Consider the following 16,490-nt stretch of genomic DNA (forward strand, 5'->3'; position numbering starts at 1 on the left):
CTGGAAATGGTCTCCAGATAGAAGAGTAGAGGCAAAAACTCATACAAGAAAGGAGTTGCATTTATATAGCATCCATCACATCCTTCCAGCTCAGCTAACAAAATGTTTGTCACTGTAGTGATGTAGGGAGACATGGCAGCAACTGACTACTCTCACTTTCCACAAACAAGAATGAAACACTTCACCAGATGATGTTTGGTGTAGAATTTGACCAGGATGTGAGGACAACTCCCCTGTACTCCATGTGATGTCAATGATTTCCAACTCCACACCCCACCACCCCACCCTCCCCAGCAACCCTCCCCCCCCATCCCCCACCCCCACCCTCCACCCGGCCACCACCTTGGTTGAGAGGGATGGCAAGATAATTGTAATATTCTATCAGAAAGGCAGTGTCTCAGGAATCTCTGGGCCTTAAACACAGCAAGTCATGAAGCAATTACACTGTACACTATAATGCACATCTCTGACCAGTCACCCTTCAGAGTCCATCTTCCTCTCCCCTTTCAGTATTCCAAAGAGATCACTCCCTTCTGAGCACTTTGATCCACTTCTCCATGAGGCCATCTCCCACGATCCCTTCCTCAGGAATTACAGGAGACGGAGCATGCGCCCTTTTATTCCCTCCCTCATAATGTCCAAGATCCCAAATACTCCGTGTGGTGAAGTAGGAATTTACCTGTACAGTCGGTACCGATGTAACATGGTAGTTCCATTCTCTTATGATCTCACCTTATAAGAAAATCGTGCAACAGCAGCGCCATTTAAACTAACGGGGCCAGAATTGCGTTATAGCCAATACAGGTAAGGAAAGTTCGCGTTCTACAAATAGTCTAAATTCTCTAATCAAGTTAAAGACAAATTGCATTGAAGAAACCCACATAATAGTAGAACTGACTGTAATTCTTACAACTGAGTACAATATATTTGCAGTTTGTTGTGTGGATGCCTCTGAATTGAGGCAATGAAATGCAACTGAATGATCATTTTGCAGAACATCTCCATTCAGTTTAGAATCATGAGCCCTAACCTCTGGTTGGTTGTCACTTTAATTTTCTATTCTGCTACCATTCTGATCTCCATTTGCTGAGCTGTCATGGTCAAATTCAGGAATTGGTCTGTCTTCATTCGAAGAAGCATTTTGCAACTTCCTGAACTCTACATTGAGTTCAACGATTTCAGGTCATAATCATAGCAACCGCTTGGTTTGTTTGTTTGATTTTTGTGTCATTGTAATACTGCTACTCATAACATTTATTTCTTTACTTGTCCCATTATTGTCTGCTTTTGTTTTACACCACTTAATCTCTCCTGTTTTCCACCCTATCACAGACCTTCCCTTCCCTTTTGCTATTTTCTTTCCTTGCCTCCACACTTGCTTGTTACATTCCTTTCTTCACTCTGTTCTGATCAAAGATCATCCACTTTCATCTGCCCCTCTGCATACAGTGTCCTTCTGATCCACTCAATATTCCTAGTCTCTTCTGCCTTTAGTTCAATGAACTGAATTTTCATGGAGTTGGCTGAGGGATAAATACTAACTACAATCATAAGAGAATGCCATGTTCTTCACATTTTTTGAGTGGGTAACTGGTAGACACTTTAACATTTCATCCATTATACAGCAGAGGGTAATAAAAACAGAAAATGCTGGAGAAACCCAGCAGATCTCATAGTATCTGTGGAGAGAGAAACAGAGTTAACATTTCAAGTCTGATGTATTTCCTCTTCAGAGTCTCTTGGGCACTTTCTGTTTTTATTTCAGATTTACAGCATTCACAATATTTTTTTTCTAAGATAGTGTACTACTCTGCCAATCACTTCAGATGCCATCAACTGTTTCAATAATATTAGGCAAGGACCATGTTATAACTCCAGTGTACAGTCTTCCCCCAGTGACTTGTGCATTCAAGCAATGAAAAAGCTGTAATTGTTAATAGAACAATAAGTTCTTGATTAGCTCCTGCCCTTAGTGAGAGAGACAATCTGGCAAATTTGATTTTCTTCAATCTGTAGAATGGATATCTGAGACATATTCAGCTTTAAAAAGACAAAACACTCTTGGAAACGCAATTAAGTATAAAGTGGAAACCACACAGCTTGGGAAGATCCCAGACCTAACCCCTGATGTGATGAGTTGGCTGATCTCAGTGCAGCAGTATGAATACTATAACTAGGCTCAATACTTTTCAGCAATGTAAAAGATAAACATCAGCATTTTCCACTGTAGGAGCAAATTACTGCAGATGTGGGAATCTGAATTGAAAACAACAAATGCTCTAGATCACAGCGAGTCAAAGAACTTCCATGGAGAGACGGCAAGCTAATGTTTTGAGATGAAGCGCCATCTAACCAAAACGTTAGCTTGCTCTCTCTCTCCATGGATGCTGTCTGACCCTCTGTGATCTCAAGCATCTGTATTTCCTATTTTTTTTTTACCTGTTTGAGGGGTCCTAAAGAAAATGTATACACGTCAATGCTCGAAGACGTTGGCATTCAATTAAGCAATAATGCTAATTAAATTCAGTGGCTGTTTATAAATGTGTGTATTTCCTGGGCTGGGCCTCTGTTTACCCATTCTCTACACAAAATGATCCTCCAAAATGATAGTCCTACAGTTCCTATAGTGCACTCAAAGTCCATCAGCATCTCCCTCATGGACCATTAGCTGCTCGTCAAATAATCCTCATAGTTTTGACACATGCATCACCTCTTCCTTTGTTTGATTGAATTATTCTTCCACCACTACTTTTTGAGTGTTGCTACCTGGTGCTGTAATTATTGCCCATTCTCTAAGGAAGGTGGAGATGGTGATTTCTTTTCTTGAACTACTGCAGTTCATGAGCTGTAGGGAGACCCAGAGTCTTGTTAGGGAGGGGATTCCATGATTTTGACCCACAGACACTGAAGAAAAGCCAAGACATTTCCAAGTCAGGATGGTGAGTTATTTGTAGAGAAACTTGCAGGTGATGGGGTTCCAATGTATCTGATGACCTTGTCTTTCTAGGTGGAAGTGATCATGGGTTTGGAAGGTGCTATGGATGGAGACCTAATGTGTTATTGCTATGCATCTTTTAAATGCTACACACTGCTGGTGCCACTGGATGTTGAGTCCTCATCGTTGTGATGCTTCTATCTACTCACTGGGTTGAACTTCATGCTGATGGAGGGGGCCTTTAGTAGGAACCGGAAATTAAGGTTCTGGTTTCCATTGTGTTCAAGATTGAGATCTCATATCAAAGAGATGCTGACCAATCGGTGGACCAGCTGCTCCTCAGTACCGCTTGGAGTAGAGGCCATGAGCGGAACTGCACCTGGTCAGGAGCAATAAAACATTGGAGCAAGCCTCAGGATTTTGTTGACTTGGAGCAGAGGATTGGGGGGGGTGGGGGTTGCAGCGGAGGTTTAGTCAGACCAGGTGTAACTCTTCGTGAGCCAGAGGGTGTCCAATCAGGAGGACTACACTTACCTCCAAATGTAAAATAACCTGTGTGGAAAAAATATGGATAGAAATGAGGGATGCACGGATAAAAGTTAATTTCTTGTAAGACTCTCAAAACAGTAAAAGCTATTATTTTGGAAGTGCTCAAACAGTTTACAGAGGACAAGGTGAAGCTTTTCCCTTTTTAAAGTAATAAAGATTCAGTGAAATGAAGACATGCATCCAAATAAACAGCACACAGTGTATTTATTCTTCCCACTGGGAGAAAGAACAGCACTGTGTAGGAACAGCACTAATGATCAAACCTTATTAGGATAGCAAACCTTAAAATTCAGAGACATTGTCCAATTATGTGAGACTGATCTTTGACTAGGAATCAATTTGATCACGCATGACCATTTGCACAGGATTTGGTTTGCTGCCACAGGTGAAGCATTTGTTTAGAATTACAGAGGGTTGGCTTTTCCTGGGAATTAAGAATGATCAAAACCTAATTGGAGGATTTAAAGGAGATTTATAATTTAAAAACCACAGATTATTACAGATCAGAAATTAATTATGTCTAAGAAATAATTAAATTGAAAAATATGTATCCAAGAACAAAACAAATGAAACAGATTTGTTTAATGAGTTTAGGTTAATCTCACTTATTCAGGGATTAAGACAACCTTAGTTGAATGTTTAATTGATAGCTTACTTTTTGTAGTTTTATTGTGACAATTAAAGTTTACAACTGGTTTCTCAATTCACACTAAGACTCCCAGAACCTGTCAATTGTGGAGAATTACTGTTTACACATAACCTTTGAATTGCATATTTGGGCAATAAGCTTTTGTGTGGTTTTGAATTTATCTTGTCTCACATAGTGTCCTATATCTCGAAATGGTGAAACTAATTCTTCCACACTTTAGTTGAGGAAACATTTTACTGAGGAAGTTTTAAACCAGTTCCCTATTATATCCAGGAAAATAATAACCTGGTCGTAACTTATGTGTAGAATGTAATAATTCAGCTGGCTCTTTTCCTCTGGAATAAGATTGATCAATTTCTCAGACCCCATGCCATATCTTTAGGATCTGATTTTCTCGATCTGAAATTGAGCGAAGCTAACTGAGAGATAATCCTGATCTGGTATTGTCCCAAAAAAGGGAGCTAGGGTTATCACGCACCAGAAGTGCACAAAGTATGTTCCCCAATTTGAAAAAGAAGCTTGTGTTCATTTGTAGATGGTAATGAAACCTCGATTAAAGGTTTGAGAGATAGCTAGAGCTCTGAGCAACTACAGCTGCAATCATGAATTTTGGAATACTGTGAATAAGAAAACTCTGATTAAATTTATACTAAAATCCTAACGGAGGTAAGATCCGAGCAAAATGCAGATGTTGACAGAATTGACCAAATCTTCCAGTTAGGCAGTTCAACTAATTGATTTCTAATTGGGATCAAACACCTAGCCTGATATCTCCAGCAGATAGAAATGGGTCAATGTTGAAAATCTTCCCTAATTCAATCATGGTGTTTCCCCAAACTAAACCTACAGTAAAACAAGACATTAAAGGATTATTAAGGATGAGATTGGGAAATACTTGGAGGTGCATGGTAAAATAGGACTGAGTCAGCACGGCTTGGTAAAGGGGAAATCATGTCTGACATATCTATTAGAATTGTTTTTGAAACAGTAACAAAAAAGTTAGATAAAGGAGAACCAGTTTACATGATCTACTTGGATTTCCCAAAAGGCCTTTGGTAAGCTGTCGCTCAGGAAGCTGCTAAATAAAATAAAAGTCCATAATGGTAGGGGCAAGGTACTGGCAGAGACAAAAGACTTGCTGACTGGCAGAGGGCAGAGTGTGGGGATAAAGGGGTCATTTTCAGGATGTCAGGCATTGATTTGTAGAATGTTGCAATTGTCAGCATTGGCACCACAATTATCACATTATATATAAATGATCTGGATGAAGGGACTGAAGGCATTGTTACAAAGTTTGCAGATGACATAAAGATAGGTGGAGGGACAGGTAGTGTTGAAGAAGCAGGGAGGCTGCAGAAGGACTTGGACAGGCTAGGAGAGTTAGCAAAGAAGTCACAGATGGAATGCAATGTTGGGAAGTGTGAAGTTATGCACGTTGGGCGTAATGGAGGTGAAGATTAATTTGTAAACGGGGAAAGGCTTCGGATATTTGAAGCGATTGAGAGTTCATGATTCTCTTAAGGTTAGTGTGCAGGTTCAGTTGGCAATTGGAAAGGCAAACGAAGTGTTAGCATTCCTTTCAAGCAGACTAGGATATCAGAGCAGCGATATACTGTGAGGATGTACAAGGCTCTTGTCAGATTGCATTTGGAAAATGAATGAATTTGGGCCCCATATCTGAGGAAGGATGCTTTGGCATTGGAGGAGGACCAAAGGATGTTTATAAGATTCCTGGTGATGAAGGGTTTGTCATATGAGAGCAGTTGAGTACTATGGGTCTGTACTCAATGGAATTTCAAAGGACGGGGGTGGAATCTGATTGAAACTTACAGAATTCTGAGAGACTTGGACAGAGTGGATGTGGAGAAGATGTTTCCACTAGTAGGAGAAACTAGGACATAGCTGCACAGCCTTAGAGTGAAGGGGCAACTCTTTAAAACTGAGAGGAAGAGGAATTTATTCAATCATAGGGTGGGTTCATAGATGGAGCTCATTGCTGCAGAAGGATGTAGAGGCCAAGTTATTGGATGTATTTAAGACTGAGATAGTTTCTTGATTAGTAAGTTGATGAAGGGTTATCAGGAGAATTTATTTGAGAAACATATCAGCCACGATCGAATGGAGGAGCAAACACAAGGCCAAATGGCATAATGGTGCTCCTGTATCTTATGGTCAAAAGGCATAGAAATAAGGAAAGGCATAATAGTAATCTTACAAGAGAAGTCATCCAGATTAATGGGCTGGAATCCCAACAAAACCAATGGAGAAATGTGAATCCATTAAAAATCTGGACTAGAGAGCTGGCATAATGGTATGGATTTGCTTTGGATTCGAGTGAAAGCTCACTTTGTTCACTACCACTCGTTTGGAAGGAAATCTGACATCCTTACCTGATCTGGCCTAGTGTGATTCCCAAGCAGTTGTGGAATAAATGTTTAGTCAGTATGCCTAGTCAATGATGTCCTCATCCCATGTATGACTAATAAAGAAAAATCCTGTGCTTGTGACCATGGCATGTCAATACAAGGGCCATCAAGACCCAGAACCAACCTCCCCTCTACATGGATCACCCATGCTGCTGTTATTTGAAATTGGCAACTTAAGGTGTTCAATTTATCTCTCAGTGGGAAGGCCGATTATGTCCTTCCCTGTCGCTACACTCTTCGGTCTAGAGCCTCATTCTCTCCTGCCTCACAAACTGCTATCCTGGGCCACGTGCAGTTTGGCCTTTTTTGTACCTTAATGTGCTTAAATTTGTTGAAACTTTCATGATTTATTTGTTTAAGTCTAACCCTATGAGTCCCTTCAAGAGAACATTAGTCTTCAAACCATTAGCATTATCCTGTGCACATAGGGATTAGAAGGCATTCAGCCCATCTGTTCCACCATTCAATAAGTGATTTGTAACATAACTCTACATAGCCACCATTGATCCATATGGCTTGTTATTGAAACATAGTGAATACGTTATTCATTACTCCCATTTCTAAACGAGCAGGCATAATATAATACCTAAATTGGTTGATGCTGTCTTACTTCAGTTGGGCACCTAGTGATCCAGTAAACAATTACCTCTTGCCACCTGTGATTTCTGCTGTGACTTATCAACAGATTTAATCATTGAGGGATCCATCATTCAGTTCACTTTGAAACCTGCATCACAAATTAAACGTTCCACTCTGTTTACTGAATTATTTCAGTTAGCATTCTCATTTTTTAAAAAATGTTTAAAACTCTATTACACAGAGTGCAATGTTTTTGTTTTTAGTCAGATTCCCTGACCCGAAGATTTATGTTGACCCTCACACCTACGAAGACCCAGGCCAAGCGGTCCGTGAATTTGCCAGAGAAATAGAAGCATCACGAATAAAAATTGAAAAGGTTATTGGCTCAGGTAAGAATATGTTTCTTTCTAATTGATTGAAGGGCTAATCAGGGAACCTCCTTTATAGTCTGTTTGTGAACCTATTGCTGAGACATGGGCAACTTTGGTCATACACTGTCATAGAATCACGACAGTGCAGATAGATGCCATTCAGCCCACCAGGTCTGCACCAACATTCCAAAGAGCATCCCACTGCACCCAACTCCCCCCATCCTGTATTTCCACATTTACCGTGGCTAACTCTGAGCCTGCACATCCCTGGACGCTATGCATAATTTAGTATGGCCAATCCACCTAACCTGCGTATCTTTGGACTGAGAGAAGAAACTGGAGCATCCAGTGGAAACCTACATAAACTTCATTTGGACAGTCAGGCAAAGCTAGAATTGAACTCCAGTCCCTAGCACTGTGAGACAGCAGTGCTAATCGCTGTGCTACTGTACCTATTGCTTATCCCTAGCTACTCCAGAACAATAATGAGTGAGAATTGATTCTGTGTTTAGTTGGGGTGGGGGTGAGGGGGTCGGGGTGAGGAAGGAGAGGAGGGGTGGTGAGATGTTGATCAAAATGAGCAAAGTTTTATCTTCCAACTAATAGTCAGTTCCATTGACTTCAAATTTAGATTGTCAACCTGCCTGGTATCACTTTTTGGCCTTTGCTAACATGGTTTGGTTGTGCAGGTGAATTCGGGGAGGTGTGTTATGGTCGCCTGAAGCTGCCAGCAAAGCGAGAGATCCCTGTGGCTTTAAAGACACTCAAATCAGGATACACTGAGAAACAGAGACGGGACTTTCTGAGTGAGGCCAGCATCATGGGACAGTTTGACCATCCAAACATCATTCGGTTAGAAGGAGTCGTGACCAGAAGTAAGTACTAGAGTGGCTGTCACTTCATAAAGTTCATAGAATCATATCATCCCGAGAGTGTGGAAGCAGACCATTCAGTAAAATGAGTTCACACCAACCCTCCGAAGAGCATAGCCCCCTTCCCCCAAACACAACCCTCTCTTCCCTCTCCCTGCAACCCTGCTTTTCCCATAGCTAACCACATAACCTGATGTCATAATTAGCCGAAAGGAAGATGGTTATTGTTATTAGACGTCAGTCACCTCAGTCACAACATATTTATTCTGGAGTTCCTCATGGTAGTATCCAAGGGCCAACCATCATCAGATCAAAGACCTTTCCTTCATAAAATCAAAAATCTATTTTTGTTCAAATGTAGGATGTGAGTCAGCATTTATTGCCTGTCTCTAGTTGCCATTGAGAATGTGTTGTGGTGAGCTGCTTTCTTGAATTGTTGCAGTTCATGCACTAGGGGCTGACATACAATGCCCTTAGGGAGCAAATTCCATAGTCTTTGACCCAGCGACAGTGAAGGAATGTTGAGGTATTTCCAAGTCAGGATAGTGAATGACTTGGAGAGAAACTTAGAGATAATGGTATTCCCAAATATCTGCTGCTCTTGTCCTTTTAGATGGAAGTGATCATGAATTTGGAAGGTGTTGTCTGAGGATTGTTGGTGAATTTCTGCAGTGCATTTTGTAGATAGTGGCAGTGTGCACTACTGCACTACGGGGCGAAGGGAATGGATGTTTGGTAGATGTGCTAATCAAATGGGCTGTTTTGTCCTGAATGGTGTCAAGCTTCTTGAATATTGTTGGAGCTGCACCCATTCAGGCAAGTGACTATTCCGTCACACTCTTGACTTGTGCTTATTGATTGTGGAAAGATTTTGGGGAATCAGCAAGTGAGTAAATTGAATAAGTGAGTATTCTGAGCCCGTCACCTGCTCTTGCAGCCATTGTGTTTATGTGGTGAGTCCAGTTGAGTTTCTGGTCAATGATAATCCCCAAGGATGTTGACAGTGGCGGGATTCAGTAATGCTAACACCATTGAATGTCAAGGGGCAGTGGTTAGATTATCTCTATTGGAGATGGTCATTGTCTGACATTTGTTTTTCACAAATGTCACTTGCCACTTTTCCAGCTAAACCTGGATATTATAGAGTCAAGGAGTCACAGAGATGTACAGCATGAAAGAAACCCTTCAGTCCAACTTGTCCATGCCAACCAGATCTCCTAACTCAATCTAGTCCCACCTGGCAGCACCCAGCCCATACCCCTCTGAACCCTTCCTATTCGTATATCTATCCAGATGCCTTTTAAATGCTGTCATTGTACTAGCCTCCACCACTTCTTCTGGCAGCTCATTCCATGCAGGTATCACCCTCTTTGTGAAAAAAATGCCCCTTAGGTCTCTTTTATATCTTTCCCCTCTCACCCTAAACCTATGCCCTCTAGTTTTGGATTCCCACACCCCAGGGAAAAGGCTTTGTCTATTTACCCCATCCATGTCCCTCATAATTTTATAAACCTCTGGAAAGTCACCCCTCAGCCTCTGATGCTCCAGGGAAAAAAGCCAGGGGTAGGGGAATGGTTTGGGTGGGTTTCTCTTCATACCAGAGGGGCGGTGTGAACTTGTTGGGCGGAAGGGAATTCTCTACAACACTGTAGAGAATCTAATCTAATCTAATCTATTCAACCTCCCCTTGTAGCTCAAATCCTTCAATCCTGGCAACTTCCTTGTAAATCTTTTCTGAATCCTTTCAAGTTTCACAACATCCTTCCGATAGCAAGGAGACCAGAATTGCACGAAATATTCCAATAGTGGCCTAACCAATGTCCTGTACAGCCGCAATATGACCTCAATACTCTGACCAATAAAGGAAAGCGTACCAAATGCCTTCTTCATTATCCTGACATATAGAACATAGAACATAGAACAATACAGCGCAGAACAGGCCCTTCGGCCCACGATGTTGTGCTGAACATTTGTCCTAGCTTAAGCACCTATCCATGTACCTATCCAATTGCCGCTTAAAGGTCACCAATGATTCTGACTCTGCCACTCCCACAGGCAGTGCATTCCATGCCCCCACCACTCTCGGGATAAAGAACCTACCCCTGACATCCCCCCCCTATACCTTCCACCCTTCACCTTAATTTTTTTTTCCCTTCTGACACTCTGTTGTACCCAGGGAAAAAGTCTCTGACTGTCTACTCTATTCCCCTGATCATCTTATAAACCTCTATCAAGTCACCCCTCAACCTTCGCCGTTCCAATGAGGAAAGGCCTAGCACTCTCAACCTATCCTCATACGACCTATACTCCATTATTGCGTTTGATCATAGCATACAGCAGACACATGGGAACACCACCACCTGCAATTCCCTCCAAGTCACTCACTATCCTGACTTGGAAATATATCACTAATGCTTCACTGTTGCTGGGTCAAATTCCTGGTGCTCTCTCCCTAATATTGTCGATGTCCCTATACGACATGGATGACAGCGGTTCAGGAAGAAAGCTCACCACTTCCACAAGTGCATTTCGGGATAGGCCATGAATACTTAACAAGTCACTGACTCCCACATTCCATAAATGCATTGAGTTGAAAAACTAGTTGCTTCATTTAAGAATACATGTACCTTACAGAAGAATACTTCAGGCAAATTGTATAAATGGTTTTCAAGTGTGAATTCTCTCAAAGCTGTTCCCATAGCAAGGTTCCAGTGATGTTACAGCAGCAGAAACAGAAAACTCTGCACCTTAATGTGAAGCTTGAAGTTCATTCAAGGAACATTAAAATGACTGTTCACAGTTCCGTGAACAATTGACAATCCCAGAATTGCAACTGGTGGTGTGAATGAATAAACATTGTACTTGGTAATCTGGTTTGGAAGAGGTTATGAAAGTGATAAATGTTAAATAACTTGCAATTAATTATTCAAATATTTGACAAAAGAACTGGAGGGAAATTGGGTATTTTTTTTACACCATGGGAGTTATCATAATCTGGACTAAACTGCCTAAGCTTATAAGAAGGAAAAAGTGAGGACTGCAGATGCTGGAGATCAGAGTCGAGGGTGTGGTACTGGAAAAGCACAGCAGATCAGCACTGTGAGGCAGCAGTGCTAACACTGAATCACCCTGCCACTCTTTTATTCTCTTAAATAAACTGAATGATTTGGCCTTCACCACCCCTCTGACTGAAGAAATTCTGCCTTTTCTCAAGGGTCATCTCTTCACTCTTGAGACAGAGTGTGCCCTCAGGTCCTCATCCTAACTACTAGTGGAAACATCTTCTCTGTATCCACTATGTCCAGACATCTCTGTATTCTGTAAGTTGAAAACTCCAAGTCTTCAACTGCTGTTCATGTGATAAGCCCTTCATTCCTAGGATCATTCTTGTGAACATCATCTGCACCCCCTCCAAAACCAGTACACCTGTCCTTAGGTACAGAGCCCAAAACGGCCACAATATTCCAAATGCAATCTGACGAGAGCCTTGTACAGTATATCTCTCCTCATGTATTCTAGTCCTCCCGAAATGAGTTCTAACATGTGCCTTCCTAAATACCACTGAAACTGCATGTCAACCTTAAGAGAATATTGAACAAAGACCCCCAAATCACTTTGTCCTTCAGATTTTGGAACCTTTTCCCCATAATTTATGCCTCTACTTTTTTCCTGCCAAAATGTAGAACCTCACACTTTCCAACATTGTATTTCATCTGCCACCTCTTTGACCTCTCCTCATCTTCTGCAGCCTCCCTACATCTTCAACACTACCTGTCTCTCCACCTATAATTTTGTCATCTACAAACTTAGCAACAATGCCCTCAGTTCCTTTGCCCAGATCATTAATATATAATGTGAATTGTAGTGGCTCCAACACACAGACCCCTGCGGAATCCCCACTAGTCATCGGCTACCATCCCAATAAAGACCTCATTGTCTTGACTCTGTGCCTTGTGCATGCCTGCTAATCCCCCATCTATGCCATTATCTTGTGCCTAATACCATGGCCTCTCATCTTATTTCATGTCTTTCCGTGCAGAACTTTGTCAAAGGCTTTCTGGAAATCCAAATAGAACACATTCACTGACTTTCCTTTGTCTAACTTATTCATTACCTCCTCAAATAATTCAGATTTATCAGACATGATATCCCCTTGTCGAAGCCATGCTGATTCAGCCCTTTTTTTTTAAAACCGTGCATTTCCAAATACTCCACAATTTCACCTTTAATAATGATCTCCAAAATCTTACCAATGGCCAAGGTCAAGTGAACTGGCCTATTGTTTTTTTGGTCTTCTGCCATCCTCACTTCTTAAACAGGGGTGTTACATTAACCATTTTCCATTCCTCTGTGACTCACCTTGAATCCAGGGATTCCTGAAAAATCACCAACAATGCCTCTGCAATCTCCTCAGCTATCTCCTTCAGATTTATGGGGTATAATCTATTTGATCATGGTGGTTTATCCACCTTCCCCAGTATCCTTTCCTAAGTGATAGCCACTGAAACTCACCTCTGCCTGAAGTTCTGGTATGCTGCTGATATTTTCCTCTATAAAGACCAATTAAAAAGGACCTATTTGGTCCCTCTTCCATTTCTTTTTTCCCCACACATCCATTTCCAGTGATCCAATGTCCACTCCTGTCTCTCTCTCTCAAGTTTTATGTATCTGAAGAAAATCTTGCAATCTTCTTTTATATTACTATGAGCTTGCCCTCATATTTCATTGCCCCCACCCCCACCATGACCTTATCGCTTTTTCTGCTCGTTTTTAAAGGGCTTCCCAATGCTCTGACTTCCCACCTACTTTCATCATATTATATGCTTTTTCTTTTGCTTTTATGCTTTTCCTGAGTTCCTTTGTCAGCCATGGTTGCCTCATCTTCCTTTTAGTATATTTCTTCTTTTTTGGGATGAATTTCTGCTGGGCCTCCTAAATTACCCGACAAACTACTGCCATTGCTGCTCTACTGTCTTCCCTGGTCGGCTTCCCTTCCAGTCAACTCTGGCCAGTTCCTTGCCTCAGGTCTTCATCATTACCTTTACTCAGTTGTAATACTGTTAGATCAGATTCCAGCTTCTCTCAAACTGCAGGTAAATTCTATCATATGGTCACTGTCCCCTTAGGGTTCCTTCACCTTCAGTTCCTTAATCAAGTCTGTCACATTAACCAGACCCAGTAAGGAAAGCAGAGTTCCCTCCCTAAACAACATGAGGGAACCAAATTGCTTTCCTGATAATTGTTGTCATTGGAATAGATTTTAATTCTTGAGTTTTATTGAATGAAAATTTTGCAATCTGATGTGATGGTATTTGAAATTACATAATTACAATCCTGAGGTTCTGGATTATGATGTTACCATCAGTCTAATGCCTCCTGAAGGGGATGCTGATGTAATTAAACATATCAAGCTTTGAAAGGACTTGACAAATTAGATGGCAAGAGGCCATTTCTGAATGGGTGGAGAGCCCAAAATTAAACCAACTTGCCTGAAGATAAGAGGTCAGCCATTCAGAACTGAGATAAGGAAATATTTCTTTAGAGATTTGTGAGCCTCTAGAATTCTCTATTGCTGTATGACGTGGTTGGTCTGAAAGGGTTTACTTTGAATGGTCTGGATAGCTCCGTGTCTTGGTAAATGAGTGTGTTTCTCTGAGGAGTGAGCCAGTAACCGGTCTTGGGTTTTGGGTTATGTTCTCTTCACAACCATGAATTAGTTCAGGTTTACCCCATGTCTTCGGAGACAGCAATGTCCCTTACCGAAAGGTAATATTGGTGTTAACATAATTTTTCTTACTAGCTAGGAAAGTAGCTAGTACTCAACTGTGTGCCTGTTCCAGTGAGGCCATTTTCCAGAGCTCAGTGCATAGTTTTGTTCTCCTTCCGTAAGGATGCTAATCTGAGTAACTATAATGACATGGAATTTCACTTCGGATTGGGTCCTCGTTATTGATGGTTTCATGAACTAACCCTGGTCAGATGACACTGCAGCCATCTTAAATTTTCTGAAATTTTTAATGTAATTTTTGTGCATGTATGCTCGCAGTTATGAAAATCAGGTGATCAAAGTCAAAAATTCGTAGTCCATTTTCACCAATATCACAAAATCCTTGCATTAAAGCCTGGTATCCTTTTAATCTTTTATTACATTCTCTGCCCGTGTGAACCAGCTTATTATCACTCTGTTTGGTTATTCTCTATAGTGCTTTCAAATTTAGATCATCTTCCATCTGCAATACCCTCCAATCAAAGGTATATTCTGTCACATGCATGGCATTAAACTGCATCTGCCATAGTCCTGCCCTCTCACTTTTTTTCTTTTCAGTTATCTGCTCCTATTTCCAAGCTGTTTTATTCTGTGGCTGGATAACTCCTCCTTGATTTGATACACCACATTCTGTTTCCAATTGGTCTGCTCACAGAGTTGCCCCACCCTTCACCCCAGCAGTATGTGTGACCAGAGTGATTGAGCAAAAGAATAGGGGCATTGAGGCGGTCTGAGTCGGCTTCATTTCTCGGAGTTAAATCAATATCCGTTCAGAAAAGCTTCATTGATGTCAGGGCATCAAATCACAACCCATGGCTGAAGTTTCATTCAGCCCTTAATCACTGAGCAGCTGAGCTTCCATTTTGCAACAGGAGATGTGTCTGATGGAGCAAAAGGAAGCAGTCATCCATTGGGGGACCCCTTGACTTCTGACTGCAGTTAGCAATCCTTACACTGACAATAGAAGAAAAATGAATAGTGACTCATCCTTCATAACCTTTCACAGCACCATCCAGTTGGGTTGTTGAATCTCTGCATTGATCTGGTATATTAGAGATGTACAAGGTAATGAGAATCATAGTAGATAGAGGCTTTTCCCCAGGGCAGAAATGGCTGTCATTATTGGTCACAATTTTAAGGCGTTTGGAGGAAGGAATAGGGGAGGTGTCAGAGATAGGTTCTTTACACAGAGTGTGGTGGGTGCGTGGAATGCACTGCCAATATTGGTGGTAGAGTCAGAAATATTAGGGAGATTTAAGCAACTGCTGGACAGCATTAAATTGAGGGATGTGTAGGTTAGGTTGACCTTAGACTAAGGTAAATGCTCGGCACAATATCGTGAGCTGAGGGGCCTGTACTGTGCTGTACTGTTCTGTGTTCTATGTTTCTACCTCGCAGCATTGAGATCCCACCGAGAGAGAAAAAACAGTTTTTTAAATTTAAAAAACAGCCTTGGGTGAACATACCATTGGAGCTCCATTTTGAGGTGTACAAAAATGTTAGCTGAAAATGTGTTGCTGGTTAAAGCACAGCAGGTTAGGCAGCATCCAAGGAACAGGAAATTCGACGTTTCGGGCCAGAGCCCTTCATCAGGAATTCCTGATGAAGGGCTCTGGCCCGAAACGTCGAATTTCCTGTTCCTTGGATGCTGCCTAACCTGCTGTGCTTTAACCAGCAACACATTTTCAGCTCTGCTCTCCAGCATCTGCAGACCTCACTTTTTACTGTACAAAAGTGTTACACAAGAACATGCTATTCATAACTTACACTTGTTAAAAAAAATTTCTGAGCAAGCTCCGTCTTGGTTGCTGCCTTCTCCGTCTCACTATCTAACAGAGAGGAGACACATGTAGCCACAAATGCTGATAGCTGATGCTCCAAAAAGGAGATATGGCTTATCTGATGCCAGTCAGACACAAATGTAGCAAGCACCATTTGCCCAGACATTGGGTTTGCATCCTCGATATATAGACCCCAATCACCCTTTCCATACTCAACACCCTACACCAACATATGGGGTCTGATCTTCTCTAACTTGATATCTGTCCCTACATATTTGCCCCAGCAGTATCTATTGTATCATCTTGTATAACTTAGAACCAAATGTTCCAAGGAAGGTACAATCGCAGTGAAATTCAAATAGTCCATCTTTCCTGTGTAAAATATCTGCACTTTTTTTTCAACAAATGTACTGCAGCTGCATTTCTTAGGATGCCTTTTTTTTTGGACAGCCCTTAGACACAGAATCTCAGAATTATTATGGTGCAGAAGGAGACCATTCAGCCCATCATGCTTACATCAGTTGTATTACTGGTGTCAATCTTCTGCCTTTTCTCTATTTG

The 16,490-nt window shown here is 41.5% G+C and overlaps 1 protein-coding gene across 1 annotated transcript in view; it reads left to right on the forward strand.

Moving 5' to 3' along the window:
• The window catches only part of epha8 (eph receptor A8), a 548,357-nt gene that overhangs the window by 420,574 nt on the left and 111,293 nt on the right, over positions 1-16,490 (forward strand). Inside the window, exons 10-11 of the mRNA XM_060852189.1 lie at positions 7,402-7,527; positions 8,199-8,384. Of these exons, the coding sequence (XP_060708172.1) occupies positions 7,402-7,527; positions 8,199-8,384 (312 nt within the window). The remainder of the gene's footprint in view (positions 1-7,401; positions 7,528-8,198; positions 8,385-16,490) is intronic.

This window comes from Hemiscyllium ocellatum, chromosome 37 (genome assembly GCF_020745735.1).
Source record: "Hemiscyllium ocellatum isolate sHemOce1 chromosome 37, sHemOce1.pat.X.cur, whole genome shotgun sequence".
Classification (NCBI taxonomy): Eukaryota; Metazoa; Chordata; class Chondrichthyes; order Orectolobiformes; family Hemiscylliidae; genus Hemiscyllium; species Hemiscyllium ocellatum.